This window comes from Eschrichtius robustus, chromosome 5 (genome assembly GCF_028021215.1).
Source record: "Eschrichtius robustus isolate mEscRob2 chromosome 5, mEscRob2.pri, whole genome shotgun sequence".
NCBI classification, from domain to species: Eukaryota; Metazoa; Chordata; class Mammalia; order Artiodactyla; family Eschrichtiidae; genus Eschrichtius; species Eschrichtius robustus.
The window spans coordinates 82794307-82809173 of record NC_090828.1 but is presented as its reverse complement, the minus strand read 5'-3'; the positions used below and the strand labels follow the sequence as shown (position 1 = coordinate 82809173).

The following is a 14867-nucleotide window of genomic DNA, read 5'->3' as shown; positions in this document are numbered from 1 at the left end:
AAAAGAAAGGCCAGTGTAGAAATATCATGTATGTTCTTCCCTACTAGACTCCTCAAAAGAGATACATATGCACTTAAGAAAATATTAAATGTTCATGATAAAAACACTCAACATACTAGGAATATAAGGGGACTTCCTCAACCTGATAAAGAACACACAAAAAAAACCTACAGCTAACATCATACTCAATGGTGAAAGACTGTACGCATTTCCCCAATATCGAAAACAAAATAAGGTTGTCTGCTCTTGCTCGTTTATTCAGTGTTATACTGAAGGTTCTAGTCAGGGCAATTAGACAAGAAAAAGAAACGAAAGGCATCTAGATTGGGAAGAAAGAAGTAAAACTATCTCTATTTGCAGATGACATGATCTTATATAAAGAATCCTAAGGAATAAACAAAAAATATTAAAATAAATGAGTTCAGGAAGGTTACAAAATACAAGATTAATATGGAAAAATCAATTTCATTTAGATACACTTGGCAATAAATAAATCATAAAATTAAGAAAACAATTCCGTTTACAACAGCACCAAAAGGAATAAAATACTTAGGAATAAATTTACCAAAAGAAGTACAAAACTCTAAAGATAATATTAAACTAAATTGAACTAGAGCACATTTAGGAAGACATGAGTAAAGTTAGGATTCCATCTATCCAAAGACTTAGAGTTTGAAATTAGGAAGTAGCAAAGATACTCTCCCCTTGAGAATGAAAAGAGTGGTTCTTCATACATGCTAAGGGGAGAATTCAAGTTAAGAAGATGACTACTTCTCTTAACACCTTTGCATGGTAATAGACCTTCAGAGTAATGAAAATATATACTAACCTGTGAAAGGTATTCTGCTTGTATTAAGTTGTTACTCTTTGATTTACGACTGCTCATTTCAACAAACTGAAATCCTTAAAAAAAAGGAAAAAAATTTTTAGCATGAATATAAAGACTATTGACTTATAGAGATTATTTAAGAATGTACTATTATAGAATCAAAATAAACAAGTTTTAAAACATGAAAAATGTTCAAATTTCTCAAACTTTAAAAATTCTCAGTTGAACCTAATTGTAGGAATCATTTCATAACATATGTAAATAAAACCATCATGCTAAACATCTTAAAATTATACAGTGATGTATGTAAATTGTTTCTCAATAAAAACAGGAAAAAAACCATCTCAACGGCTCCTCTAAGTACAGGTTTAATTGACACTCCATTCCACAATTTAGATGGTTCTCACACACAATTACTCCTACCTTTCTTTTCAATCTACTATTCAGCTTCCCCTCCTTGCCTTCAAAAACAAAAACAAAACAAAAAACAATCTATGTGCTTCCTTTATATACAATGTTTCTCCCCACATCCATCCCACAGGATCAGCCCTTCCAGAAAGCTTTCGCTTTCTTCTTCCACTCATCAGTCATAAACAGTCATTACAGACCAGGTAAAATGTCTTTTCTGTAAACATACAGAACTGCCTGTACTTCTGTTTTTCATAATCAAATCATACTAAACAAAATTTGGTTAACTGTCAGTGTCCCCAAATTGAGGATATTTAAAAGTTCCAAGCATTTTAGCATAATGTCCAAAATAAAGTTGGCAATGATAACTGGAATGAAAAATACATATACTAACGAAAAAAAAGAAGTTCTGTAAAATTTTCCTTGAGGGCAATATACTCATAGATAAACACCTTTGGCTAAAAGATCTAATTTTCTCATCAACAATTTCCTATATAATTACTTTACTAATCAGGTAATAATAGCTTAGCCAGGAATTGTTACAAGTGCTTTGCATTTATGAACTCATTTAATCCTCAGAATAACCCTATGGTATAAATATGATCATTAATACTGCTTTCAGATTAGAAGACACAGAAAGGTTAAGTAGCTTGACCAAAACCAAACAGTGTGTAAGTCACAGAGTCAGGATTTAAACCCAGTCAAGGTATACTTGATTATATATAACTATTATATATAGCTATAAGTGTATATACTTGGTTATATATAACTAATTGCTATTTAGTCAACTGTTTTTAAAAAGTACAAATTTCAATAACTTAAAGATCAACCTCTGTGACATATTTTATATTCATATTTATTAATTTCATATACTGACAGATGCCAACCCTTGGAATGCTGTTTCTAACAGGGCAGCAGTTGAGCAATGTTTGACAAATAGATAACAAGCAAATCTGTCCCTCCCTTCTTAAACCCCAAAGGGCTTCTGGCTCCAGGCACTCAAATTGGAAACTCAAGAACAGAGTACTCTACTGATGTCTTGGTCCCTTAAGAAGCTTCTTTCTTAGAAGAAAAGTGGTTTTCTCAGCCGCCCTTAGAGCCCTTCTAGCAGCTTTTTCTCTGTACGAGGCACCTTGCTTGAGAATCTTTATATTAATTATTTTAATTTTATTCTATTTAAAATTTTTCCCTTAAATCAGAGTTGTGTGTGGGCAAAAAACCATTTTAGCAACATGAAATGATATCCTCATTCTGGTTTAAGATACTCTTGACTGTGAAGAAGGTCTACAAGCCAAAATCTGAAATCACAGGAAACAATGGAACAAATGTCCCCTAGACAATAAGGAGAAGTGAATTTTTAAAAAATGGAGGAGAGCTTTTACAATATACCTTATCTTTTTAGAGCTATATTAGCGATTTCACAGTATTAATGGAATTAAAACATATTTCTCCCCATTTCATGGGTTGAAAAAACATGCTCAGAAGAGCTAAGTAAAATGCCTGAGGTTGCAGGGTAGGTGTCTAATCTGCCTCCTTGTATCAAATATAATTCAGGTAAGCCACTAAAAACATGCATATTCTTAATTTGGTGATCATTCATGAAAGAAACATAAACATACACACTACTTCAGTTCCTAACCCACATAAATTTTTACTGCAAATTGAGTCTTAATCGAGATTGATTTTAATACATCTAGCCCCTCCAAATAATAGTCAAATCTCCACTCTATTACAAAGAATATTTTAAAAGACAATTTTAACTTTATAGATGAAACGACAAGTTTTGGAATGATAGATGCAAACCACATATCTGACAAAGGACTTATATACAGAGAAGCTTCAAAGCTCAACAATACAGAAATCTAGAAAAATGGGTAAAGGGCATAAACAGACACTTCAACCAAAGAGGATAGTATATGGATACCAAATAAACACATGAAACACATTAGTCATTAGGAAAATGCAAATTATAACCACAACGAGGTATATGTACACACATAGTTGAACAGCAAAAATTAAAAAGTGAAAACAGCAAATGCTGGTGAGGATGCAGAGAATCCACATCTCTCATACAACTACTGGTAAGAATGTGAAATCTTATAGTCATTCTGCAAAGTTTCCTTTTGGCAGTTTTTTTTTTTTAATTTAACTTAATTTTATTTTTGTATACAGCAGGTTATTATTAGCTATCTATTTTATACATATTAGTGTATACATGTCAATGCCAATCTCCCAATTCATCCCACAACCGCCCCACACCCCGCTTTCACCCCTTGGTGTCCATACGTTTATTCTCTACATCCGTGTCTCCACCTCTGCGTTGCAAACCATTCATCTGTACCATTTTTCTAGATTCCACATATATGCGTTAATGTACGATACTTGTTTTTCTCTTTGACTTACTTCACTCTGTATGACAGTATCTAGGTCCATCCACGTCTCTACAAATGACACAATTTCGTTCCTTTTTATGGCTGAGTAATATTCCATTGCATATATGTACCACAATTTCCTTAGCCATTTGTCTGTCTATGGGCATTTAGGTTGCTTCCATGACCTGGCTACTGTAAATAGTGCTGCAATGAACACTGGGGTGCATGTGTATATTTGAATTATGGTTTTCTCTGGGTATATGCCCAGTAATGGGATTGCTGGGTCATATGGTAGTTCTATTTTTAGTTTTTTAAGGAACCTCCATACTGTTCTCCACAGTGGCTGCATCAATTTACATTCCCACCAACAGTACAAGAGGGTTCCCTTTTCCCCACACCCTCTGCAGCATTTGTGGTTTATAGATTTTCTGATGATGCCCATTCTAACCGGTTTCAAGTGATACCTCACTGTAGTTTTGATTTGCATTTCTCTAATAATTAGTGATGTTGAGCAGCTTTTCATAAGCCTCTTGGCCATCTGTATGTCTTCTTTGGAGAAATGTCTATTTAGGTCTTCTGCCCATTTTTTGATTGAGTAGTTTTTTTTTAAAATATTGAGCTGCATAAGCTGTTTATGTAATTTGGAGATTAATCTTTTGTCCGTTGATTTGTTTGGAAATATTTTCTCCCATTCTGAGGGTTGTACTTTCGTCTTGTTTATAGTTTCCTTTGTTGTGCAAAAGCTTTTAAGTTTCATTAGATCCCATTTGTTTATTTTTGTTTTTATTTCCGTTACTCTAGGAGGTGGATCAAAAAAGATCTTGCTGTGATTTATGTCAAAGAGTGTTCTTCCTATGTATTCCTCGAAGATTTTATAGTGTCCAGTCTTACATTTAGGTCTTCAACCCATTTTGAGTTTATTTTTGGGTATGGTGTCAGGGAGTGTTCTAATTTCATTCTTATACATGTAGCTGTCTAGTTTTTCCAGCACCATTTACTGAAGAGATTGTCTTTTCTCCATTGTATATCCTTGCCTCCTTTGTCGTATATTAGTTGACCTGATCTTTCATTGTTAGTGTATAGGAATGTAAAAGATTTCTGTGCATTAATTTTGTATCCTGCAACTTTACCAAATTCATTGATTAGCTCTAGTAGTTTTCTGGCAGCATCTTTAGGATTATCTACGTATAGTATCATGTCATCTGCAAACAGTGACAGTTTTACTTCTTCTTTTCCAATTTGGATTCCTTTTATTTTTTTCTTCTCTGATTGCCATAGCTAGGACTTCCAAAACTATGCTGAATACTAGTGGCAAGAGTGGACATCCTTGTTTGCTCCTGAGCTTAGAGGAAATGCTTTGTTTTTCACCATTGAGAATGATGCTTGCTGTGGGTTTGTCTTATATGGCCTCTATTATATTGAGATTGGTTCCCTCTGTGTCCACGTTCTGGAGATTTTTTAATCATAAATGGGTGTTGAATTTTGTCAAAAGCTTTGACTGCATCTACTGAGATGATCATATGGTTTCTATTCTTCAATTTGTTAATATGGTGTATCACACTGATTTGTGTATATTGAAGAATCCTTGAATCCCTGGGATAAATCCCTCTTGACCATGGTGTATGATCCTTTTAATGTGTTGTTGGATTTTGTCTGCTAGTATTTTGTTGAGGATTTTTGCATCTATATACACCAGTAATATTGGTCTGTAATTTTCATTTTTTGTAGTACCTTTGATTTTGGTATCAGGGTGATGGTGGCCTCACAGAATGAGTTTGGGGGTGTTCCTTCCTCCGCCATTTTTTGGAAGAGTTTGAGAAGGATGGGTATTAGCTCTTCTCTAAATGTTCAATACAATTCACCTGTGAAACCATCTGGTCCTGGACTTTTGTTTGCTGCAAGATTTTTAATCATAGTTTCAATTTCATTACTTGTGATTGGTCTGTTCATATTTTCTATTTCTTCCTGGTTCAGTCTTGAAAGGTTGTGATTTTCTAAGAATTTGTCCATTTCTTCCAGGCTGTCCATTTTATGGGCATATGGGCTTGTAGTAACCTCTCATGATCCTTTGTATCTCTGCAGTGTCAGTTGTTACTTCTCGATCTTCATTTCTAATTTTATTGATTCTTGATGAGTCTGGCTAACAGTTTATCAATTTTGTTTATCTTCTCAAAGAACCAGCTTTTAGTTTTATTGATCTTTGCTATTGTTTTCTCTGTTTCTACTTTCTTTCTGCTCTGATCTTTATGACTTCTTTCCTTCTACTCACTTTGGGTTTGGTTTGTTCTTCTTTCTCTAGTATCCTTAACGTGTAAGGTTAGATTGTTTGAGATGTTTCTTGTTACTTGAGGTACGATTGTATTGGTATAAACTGCCCTTTTAGAACTGCTTTTGCTGCATCCCACAGGTTTTGGATCGTTGTGTTTTCGTTGTCATTTGCCTCTAGGTATTTTTTGATTTACTCTTCGATTTCTTCAGCGATCTCTTGGTTATTTAGTAACATATTGATTAGCCTCCTGTGTTTGTGTTTTTTGCAATTTTTTCCCTGAAATTGATTTCTAATCTCATAGCATTGTTGTCAGAAAAGATGCTTGCTATGATTTCAATTTTCTTAAATTTACTGAGGCTTCATTTGTGAACCAAGATGTGGTCTATCCTGGAGAATGTTCTGTGTGCAATTGAGAAGAAAGTGAAATCTGCTGTTTTTGGATGGAATGTCCTATAAATATCAATTAAATCTATTTGATCTATTGTGCCATTTAAATCTTGTGTTTCCTTATTAATTTTCTGTCTGGATGATCTGTCCACTGGTGTAAGTGAGGTGTTAAAATCCCTATTACTGTGTTACTGTCGATTTCCTCTTTTATAGCTCTTAGCATTTGCCTTATGTATTGAGGTGCTCCTATGTTGGGTTCATAGATATTTATAATTGTTATATCTTCTTCTTGGATTGATCCCTTGATCATTATGTAGTGTCCTCCCTTGTCTCTTGTTACAATCTTTGTTTTAAAGTTTATTTTATCTGATATGAGTATTGCTACTCCAGCTTTCTTTTGATTTCCATTTGCATGGAGTATCTTTTTCCATTCCCTCACTTTCAGTCTGTATGTGTCCCTAGGTCTGAAGTGGGTCTCTTGTAGACAGCATATAGATGGGTCTTGTGTTTGTATCCATTCAGCAAGCCTGTGTCTTTTGGTTGGAGCATTTAATCCATTCACGTTTAAGGTAATTATCGATATGTATGTTCCTATGACCATTTTCTTAATTGTTTTGGGTTTGTTTTTGTAGGTCCTTTTCTTCTCGTTTCCCACTTAGAAATGTTCCTTTAGCATTTGCTGTAGAGCTGGTTTGTTGGAGCTGAATTCTCTTAGCTTTTGCTTGTCTGTAAAGCTTTTGATTTCTCTGTTGAGTCTGAATGAGATCCTTGCCAGCTGGAGTAATCTTGGTTGTAGGTTCCTCCCTTTCATCACTTTAAATATATTGTGCCACCCCCTTCTGGCTTGTAGAGTTTCTGCTAAGAAATCAGCTGTTAACCTTATGGGAGTTCCCTTGTATGTTATTTGTTGTTTTTCCCTTCTTGCTTTTAATAATTTTTTTTGTATTTAATTCTTGTCAATTTGATTACTATGTGTCTTGGCGTGTTTCTCCTTGGGTTTATCCTATGTGGGACTCTCTGTGCTTCCTGGACTTGATTGACTATTTCCTTTCCTATGTTAGGGAAGTTTTCGCCTGTAATCTCCTCAAATATTTTCTCAGGTCCTTTCTCTCTCTCTTCTGGGACCCCTATAATGCCAATGTTGGTGCATTTAATGTTGTTCCAGAGGTCTCTTAGGCTGTCTTCATTTCTTTTCATTCTTTTTTTTTTATTCTGTTTCATGGCAGTGAATTCCACCTTTTTGTCTTCCAGGTCACTTATCCGTTCTTCTGCCTCAGTTATTCTAGTATTGATTCCTTCTATTGTATTTTTCACTTCAGTTATTGTATTGTTCATGTCTGTTCTTTAATTCTTCTAGGTGTTTGTTCTTTAATTCTTCTAGATCTTTGTTAAACATTTCTTGCATCTTTTTGATCTTTGCCTCCATTCTTTTTCAGAGGCCCTGGATCATCTTCACTATCATTATTCTGTACTCTTTTTCTGGAAGGTTGCCTACCTCCACTTCATTTAGTTGTTTTTCTGGGGTTTTATCTTGTTCCTTCATCTGGTACATAGTCCTCTGCCTTTTCATTTTGTCTATCTTTCTGTGAATGTGGTTTTTGTTCCACAAGCTGCAGAAATGTAGTTCTTCTTGCTTCTGCTGTCTGCCCTCTGATGGATGTGGCTATCTAAGAGGCTTGTGCAAGCTTCCTGATGGGAGGGACTGGTGGTGGGTAGAGCTGGCTGTTGCTCTGGTGGGCAGAGCTCAGTAAAACTTTAATCCACTTGTTTGCTGATGGGTGGGGCTGAGTTCCCTCCCTGTTGGTTGTTTGGCCTGAGGTGACCCAGCACTGGAGCCTACCCGGCTCTTTGGTGGGGCTAATGGTAGACTCCAGGAGGGCACATGCCAAGGAGTACTTCCCAGAACTTCTGCTGCCAGTGTCCTTGTCCCTACGGTGAGCCACAGCCACCCCCTGCCTCTTCAGGAGACCCTCCAACACTAGTAGGTAGGTCTGGTTCAGTCTCCTATGGGGTCACTGCTCCTTGCCCCTGGATCCTGATGTGCACACTACTTTGTGTGTGCCCTCCACGAGTGGAGTCTCTATTTCCCCCAGTTCTGTCAAAGTCCTGCAATCAAATCCCGCTAGCCTTCAAAGTCTGATTCTCTGGGAATTCCTCCTCCCATTGCCAGACCCCCAGGTTGGGAAGCCTGACGTGGCAGTCAGAACCTTCAGTCCAGTGGGTGGACCTCTCTGGTAAAACTGTTCTCCAGTTTGTGAGTCACCCACCCAGTGGTTATGGGATTTGATTTTATTGTGATTGTGCCCCTCCTACCATCTCATTGCTGTTTCTTCTTTGTCTTTGGATGTAGGGTATCTTTTTTGATGAGTTCCAGTGTCTTCCTGTCGATTGTTCAGCAGTTAGCTGTGATTCTGGTGTTCTCCAAAAGGGAGTGAGTGCACATCCTTCTACTCCACCATCTTGAACCCGTTTTAAGCTCTCCTATGCTTTGGCAGTTTCTTATAAACAAACACTTACCATGTAACACGGCAATTCTACTCGGTATTTACACCAAAGAAATGAAAATCTATCCTCAAACGAAAATCTGTAAATGTGAATCTTCACAACAATTTTATTTGTAATAGACAAAAAACTGAAAACAATACAGATGTCCTTCAAAGAGCCAATGGAGTTAAAGAAACTGAAACATCCATACCTACAGGGGGACTATAACTGAGGAAAAAAAAAAAAAAGAGAGATTAACTATTGATACGTGAAATAACTTGGATGGCTCTCAAGGGCATCATGTTTAGTGAACAGAAAAAAAAAAAAAGGCCGATCTCAAAAAAATTACATATTGTACAATTCGATTTAAAAAACATTCTTGGAATGATAAAACTATTATGAAGATGAAGAACAGATTCATGATTGTGAGGAGACAGAACTTAGGGGTGAGTATGACTACAAAAAGGAGTTACATGAAGAATTTTCTTTGTAATGATGGAACAGTTCGGTATCTTTATTGCAATGGTGTTCAAACAAATCTATACATGGGATAAAATCAAAGAGAATTATACAGACACACAAAAATGAGTGCAAGTAAAAACTGCTGAGAACTGAATAAGGTCTGTAGTCTTGTTAACAGTGTTATACCAATGTCAGTTTTCTGGTTTTGACATGCAGTATCATTTTATAAGACGTCACCCTTAAGAGAATGTGGGTGAAGGGTTTATGGGACACTATGAACTATATTTGCAACTTCTGTGAGTCTATAATAATTTCAAAATAAAAAGTTTAAAAAAGGGCTTCCCTGGTGGCGCAGTGGTTGAGAATCTGCCTGCCAATGCAGGGGACGCGGGTTCGGGCCCTGGTCTGGGAAGATCCCACATGCCGCAGAGAAACTAGGCCCGTGAGCCACAATTGCTGAGCCTGAGCGTCTGGAGCCTGTGCTCCGCAGCGGGAGAGGCCGCGATAATGAGAGGCCCGCGCACCGCGATGAAGAGTGGCCCCCACTTGCTGCAACTAGAGAGAAAGCCGTCGCACAGAAACGAAGACCCAACACAGCCATAAATAAATAAATAAATAAATAAAATTAAATTAATATTTTTTTAAAAAGTTAAAAAAAATTAAACTCTAATTTTATAGTTTTTTTTTGAAGTGCTTAATGACAAAAATGTGAATATAAGTGGTATAACTAAATCTTCTTTATCTGCAAATAGATTATTAAGTTTGATTGAATTTCTCCTCAAATTTACCCATGGATCATGGGACACTTCCTACTGTGCTTTTGATACCATGATTTTACTTACTATTCTAAATAGCAGGACTAGACATAAAGTGTAAAAGTAGCTGAACGTCTATGCATGACTAAGTCATGTTGTTATCAAATACAATAGGTGACTACAATTATTTAGTTGTAGAAATTTTGGTAGAAACTACTATTTTATTTATACTCTTAAGACGAGCAGTGAAATGGATAATCCCAAAGAATGGTTTACCCTCACATTATTTCTTTAGCACCTATACGTTTTATATTATTGGTTTCCAGTAGATCCTCCTCTCAACTTATGTTTTCTAAAGTGAATAAACCTAATTTTCAGTTTCAGAGTTTCAAGTGACAATTGGTCTATTCTATAGCCTAAAACAATTGAACCCGATCCACTCCTGTCACTAGCTGCCTCCATCCTAGTTTAGATCACCATTATTTCTTGACTGGAAATCCATGCCAGCTTCTTTATTGTCTCCAACTCTTACTCCCATTTTCATGTAAAAACCCTTCAATTACATCCTCAACCCCGAAAATTCTAAATTCCAAATTCCCTAACATCATTTAAAAGGAAGGTTCCAAATGACTAGTTTCCCAGTTTAGCTCACGGCTCCTTCTCTTAATATGCCTGGAAGAATCCACAATTCTCTATATCCTGACTCACTCCAAACTCAGGCCTTAGTTGAGATATTATTTCCTTTGGAATACTTTCTGTGACACCCCTGTACACTCCTACTTCGGGCAAAATCTGAGGGTTATGTGTCCCTCAAGTGCTATCTTCCTCTTTCACAGAACTTAATTAGCATACAGTGATGTAACTAACTCTGTGCTTACTTATGTTTGCTCCACTGGACCACAGCTCCTTGAAGGAAAGACTCAGAAATCATGTTACCATTGTATCCAAATCAAGTAGTGAAAAAATGGCATATAGTTGGTTTTCAAGAAAATATTTGATAAGTGAATGAATGTTAGGCAGTGGAGAATGTCCACAGGTAAACTAGCTGCTAAAAAGGAGCCAGGTTAGTTTAAATCAACTGCTTAGCTAAATTTAAACGTTTTGAATAATTACATGCCATAACCGTCAAAAAAAACCTGCCAAGCATGAAAGAAAAATTATATATATACTAATATATATTTATATAAATATTATTTATATAAAATAAATACAGAATGATTTATACTTCAAGTAAAATACATGCAGTATAATATTATCATGGTAGTGTCACATCAATGGATATTCAAATTGGTTAAAATATAGTTAATTTGGTTAAGAAATTAATTTCTTTTAATAGAGAAGTCCCAAGATTAACAAAAGATAAAGTACACTTTTTTTTAACAAATAATTTTTAAATCAAATGATATACCTTATAAAGTTGTAAGTCTGATGATGTAAGAGAAGGTAAAGTCAATTATCTTTAGCAAAAGATTATCAATTATTTCTATCTTTTTATAATGGGTTGACAGTTTGCTAGTAACACATTAAAAAAAGATTAGTAATATATTCTCCTTTCTGGAATTAGGCTACCATATTTCATTCTTATTTACACTGCCTTCAATTAAGACTTGGAGGATTAAAAGGAATATCTGAAATGAATATTAAATTTACTAGTCAAAATCTACACCTTTACTTATTTTATTAATATTTACAAGTACTCCAGCCATCCTCAATTTCATTATTTTAATTTTGCTGTGATTTGGAATACTCTCCCTACTCATTTCAAACTTGCAGTTACTGAATGCCAGTTTTAGCTTGTCTAAAATATAGGCAACACAGATTTTAAATCTAATATATAGTAATACTGAACATATGAAAAAAGTTCAAGGTTTTCATTTCTGAAGTTAAACCAGAAAAGCAAAGGCAGAAGAAGTGAAGATGAAGACACTAGAATCTTTCTAGAAATTTTTGATTTTTCTTAGAAAGTAAGTCACACGCGATGAAATAAAGAAATATTTGAGGATACTATTGAAATCAGAACTGTAAGCAAGGAGAAGTCCAAAAAGAGGCCATTTATATATCAAATTTAAGATAAATGCAAATTCAGACAAAGTCAAGGAGAAGCAGAACTTGAAAACTGAGATTGATGGTAATATCAACTGTCCTTAAGAGTTCTGTCATCAACTGAGCATAGACTTGAATTCTTGGTTCTGTGGTATGACCTTCGCAAATTAACCTTCCTAAACCCCAGTTTTCTCCTCTGTAAAGTTTGAGATAAAAGCATTGTTTAATTCACAGGATTACTGTGGGGATTAAATGAAATGTTTTACCTGATATGCCATGCTGTCAAATGCCAAGCATGGTGATACAGAGTACACTTTATAAATTATTATATTACATTGGAGAAAAGAACCAAGATTAGAAACAATTAGAGTTGGGGGCTGGGGGGAATGAAGCACAGAATTAGGCTCTTGTTCTAAACAATTTCTTTTTTTTTTTTTTTTAACATCTTTATTGGAGTATAATTGCTTTACAATGGTGTGGTAGTTTCTGCTTTATAACAAAGTGAATCAGTTATACATATACATATGTTCCCATTAAACAATTTCTTTGAGGGTACTTTGACCATGCAATGAAGTATCGAGTACAACTCCAACTAAGGTACCCCAGAACTATGATGGCAACTTCAATGATATAAATTCACTGAGTATTCCTCAATACAAAAAAAAATTTTAATACTAGTAATAATAAGAAATTATGGGCAGATCAATCTATATAGAGTTACATGGACCCTAAAGACTTCAAATCACTAGTGCCCAAAGCTATTCAACACCTGGAAGTGATTAAGATAGCTGGGCCTCATCCCCAGAGTTTCTGATTTAATAATAGGTCTAGGGTAGACCTTGAGAATTTCATTTCTGATAAATTCCCAGAGGATGTTCCTGTTGCCAGTTCTGGAACCACACTTTGTGAGCTACTGAGAAAACTGACTTGATTATTGTGCATTCCACATCAAAGCTGATAAAACTGCTAAGAGGCCAAAGAAGATGAAGAAATCCACGGGTATAGACAGGATCTCTTCAAACCAAGCTAAGCCTAACGTAAGTATTTGAGGATCGTGAAGGGAAAAGAGGAGAATGTGGAATAAAACAGGCATCAGGAGGCCAACGGACTTTCATCATGGTAAATAAACAAATAAGCTTTGAAGCCCTAGAAGGCTTCTTAGTAGATAGATAAAGAGATCACAAATCATAAGCCATAAGGGGAAACAAAGAGTTTCTCTTTCCTCCTGTTACTGAAAAGTAACAAAAGGTTTTTGTTTTACCAGCTGATAATTTAGAGAGCCTTCTGAGGATATTCCAAAAAAGTATACAGTTCTGTGATCTACTTGGGAGATTCTTTTGGTTGTCTAAATATTCATATAAACTTTTAAAATAAAAGAGTGGAAAGATAGAAAAAAACATTTGCCTGGATATATTTATTTCATCCCCTGATTTAAAAAAAAAAAAGCCCTTTCTTTCCTGCAAAGAACTTTTAAATTGTTTTTTGATATGTATATTTTAACAGCATAGAAGACAATGTTTTAATAACAGTTTTTGATTCAACAATATTTCTTGGGACAAATTAAATATGCCTAGGCTAAAAAATTTAAAAGTAAAAATTAGTACCTAAAAAATAAAATACTTAAAAATAAAATACTTAAAAGTTATCAACCAGTCTAAGACTGGTATCAAACAACATGAAAGACTCCTAACACAAAAGGCCAAAAAAGATGTGCTTGATTCAGGAGATGAGGACAGGCATTTGCTCTATGGAGCTAACGGAAAATTACAGTCTCACTGTCCGAATTACAAGATGAATGAGGAACTGGTTAAGCACTAATGCTGTAACACTGTGGGACAGGCTGTTGTCAGTTATTATGATGCAAAGTTTGTAGTATCCAGGAAGACATAAGCAAAATGGATGAATGTTCATTTAAAAAAAAAAAAAAAAAAAAATCCCTGGGCAACACTCTTGAATCTTCAGGGATAGAAAACACTCCCCTCCCCTTTTTAAAGCAGTAAATGTTAAATTCTGACATACAGTCTAAGTTGGAAAAAAAAAAAAAAGATGGATTAACATCACAGACCATGCCTGTAGAGTTCTTGGTAAATGTTAGTGGGATCTTTTTTTATAAAACCTGAGCAACTTCATTCTGCTTTGGTTTGCCACTTCCTCTGGACATTGATCTCTTGAGCAGTAAGTGTCACATATGAAATCCTCGCAGTTGAAGTGAAAACGGAATGGAGAAATTTACTGAGATTCACAGACGAGAGATACTTTTCTTTGCCAAAGGCTAGGTGCTTCAAACACTGCCCAGAATGAGACTACTACACAGAAAATCCAAGTAGATCACCACAGATAGTCTATTAAGAGCAGTAAAGCAGGAAAACAAAAAACATACCTTTTCTTCCCCCTTATTGTTTCAATGTGTTGGTCATGGTTAATACGTATTTAACCAAGTAAATGATCTGCTTTTATTTATTGTATGTGTTTATGTGACATTTAAAGTTGACTCTTGAGTTATGTGACCTTTTCTCTATATACTACCACCAGATCAAATGGTTCAGAATACAAACATGGCAGTGACTATTCTTTTAAAAAACTAAGTTGGAAGAATTAAAAACTCTTAACCAGACAACTAAAAATAAACAATGGCATTTTAACCATGCATAAATATGCACACACAGAACTATCCAAGCCAGTATATTCATTTATACAATAGCCAAATAAAGCACCATTGGCTGAATATGCACACATACACTTAAAAATAGCAGATATAATTTGTTTTATATTAATGATCTTTCCCCTAGATGTTCAAAATGTCCAGATCTAAGGAACTAAACTGAAAGGCATCCTGGCTATGCTACTCAAATAGTTTA

The 14867-nt window shown here is 35.2% G+C and overlaps 1 protein-coding gene across 3 annotated transcripts in view; it reads right to left on the bottom strand.

The window, feature by feature from the left end:
- Positions 1-14867, bottom strand: part of ORC4 (origin recognition complex subunit 4) — a 99689-nt gene that overhangs the window by 44806 nt on the left and 40016 nt on the right. For all 3 annotated transcript variants that reach the window (XM_068545160.1, XM_068545161.1, XM_068545159.1), the window contains one exon: positions 830-903. In XM_068545160.1, coding sequence (XP_068401261.1) covers positions 830-903 — 74 coding nt within the window. The remainder of the gene's footprint in view (positions 1-829; positions 904-14867) is intronic.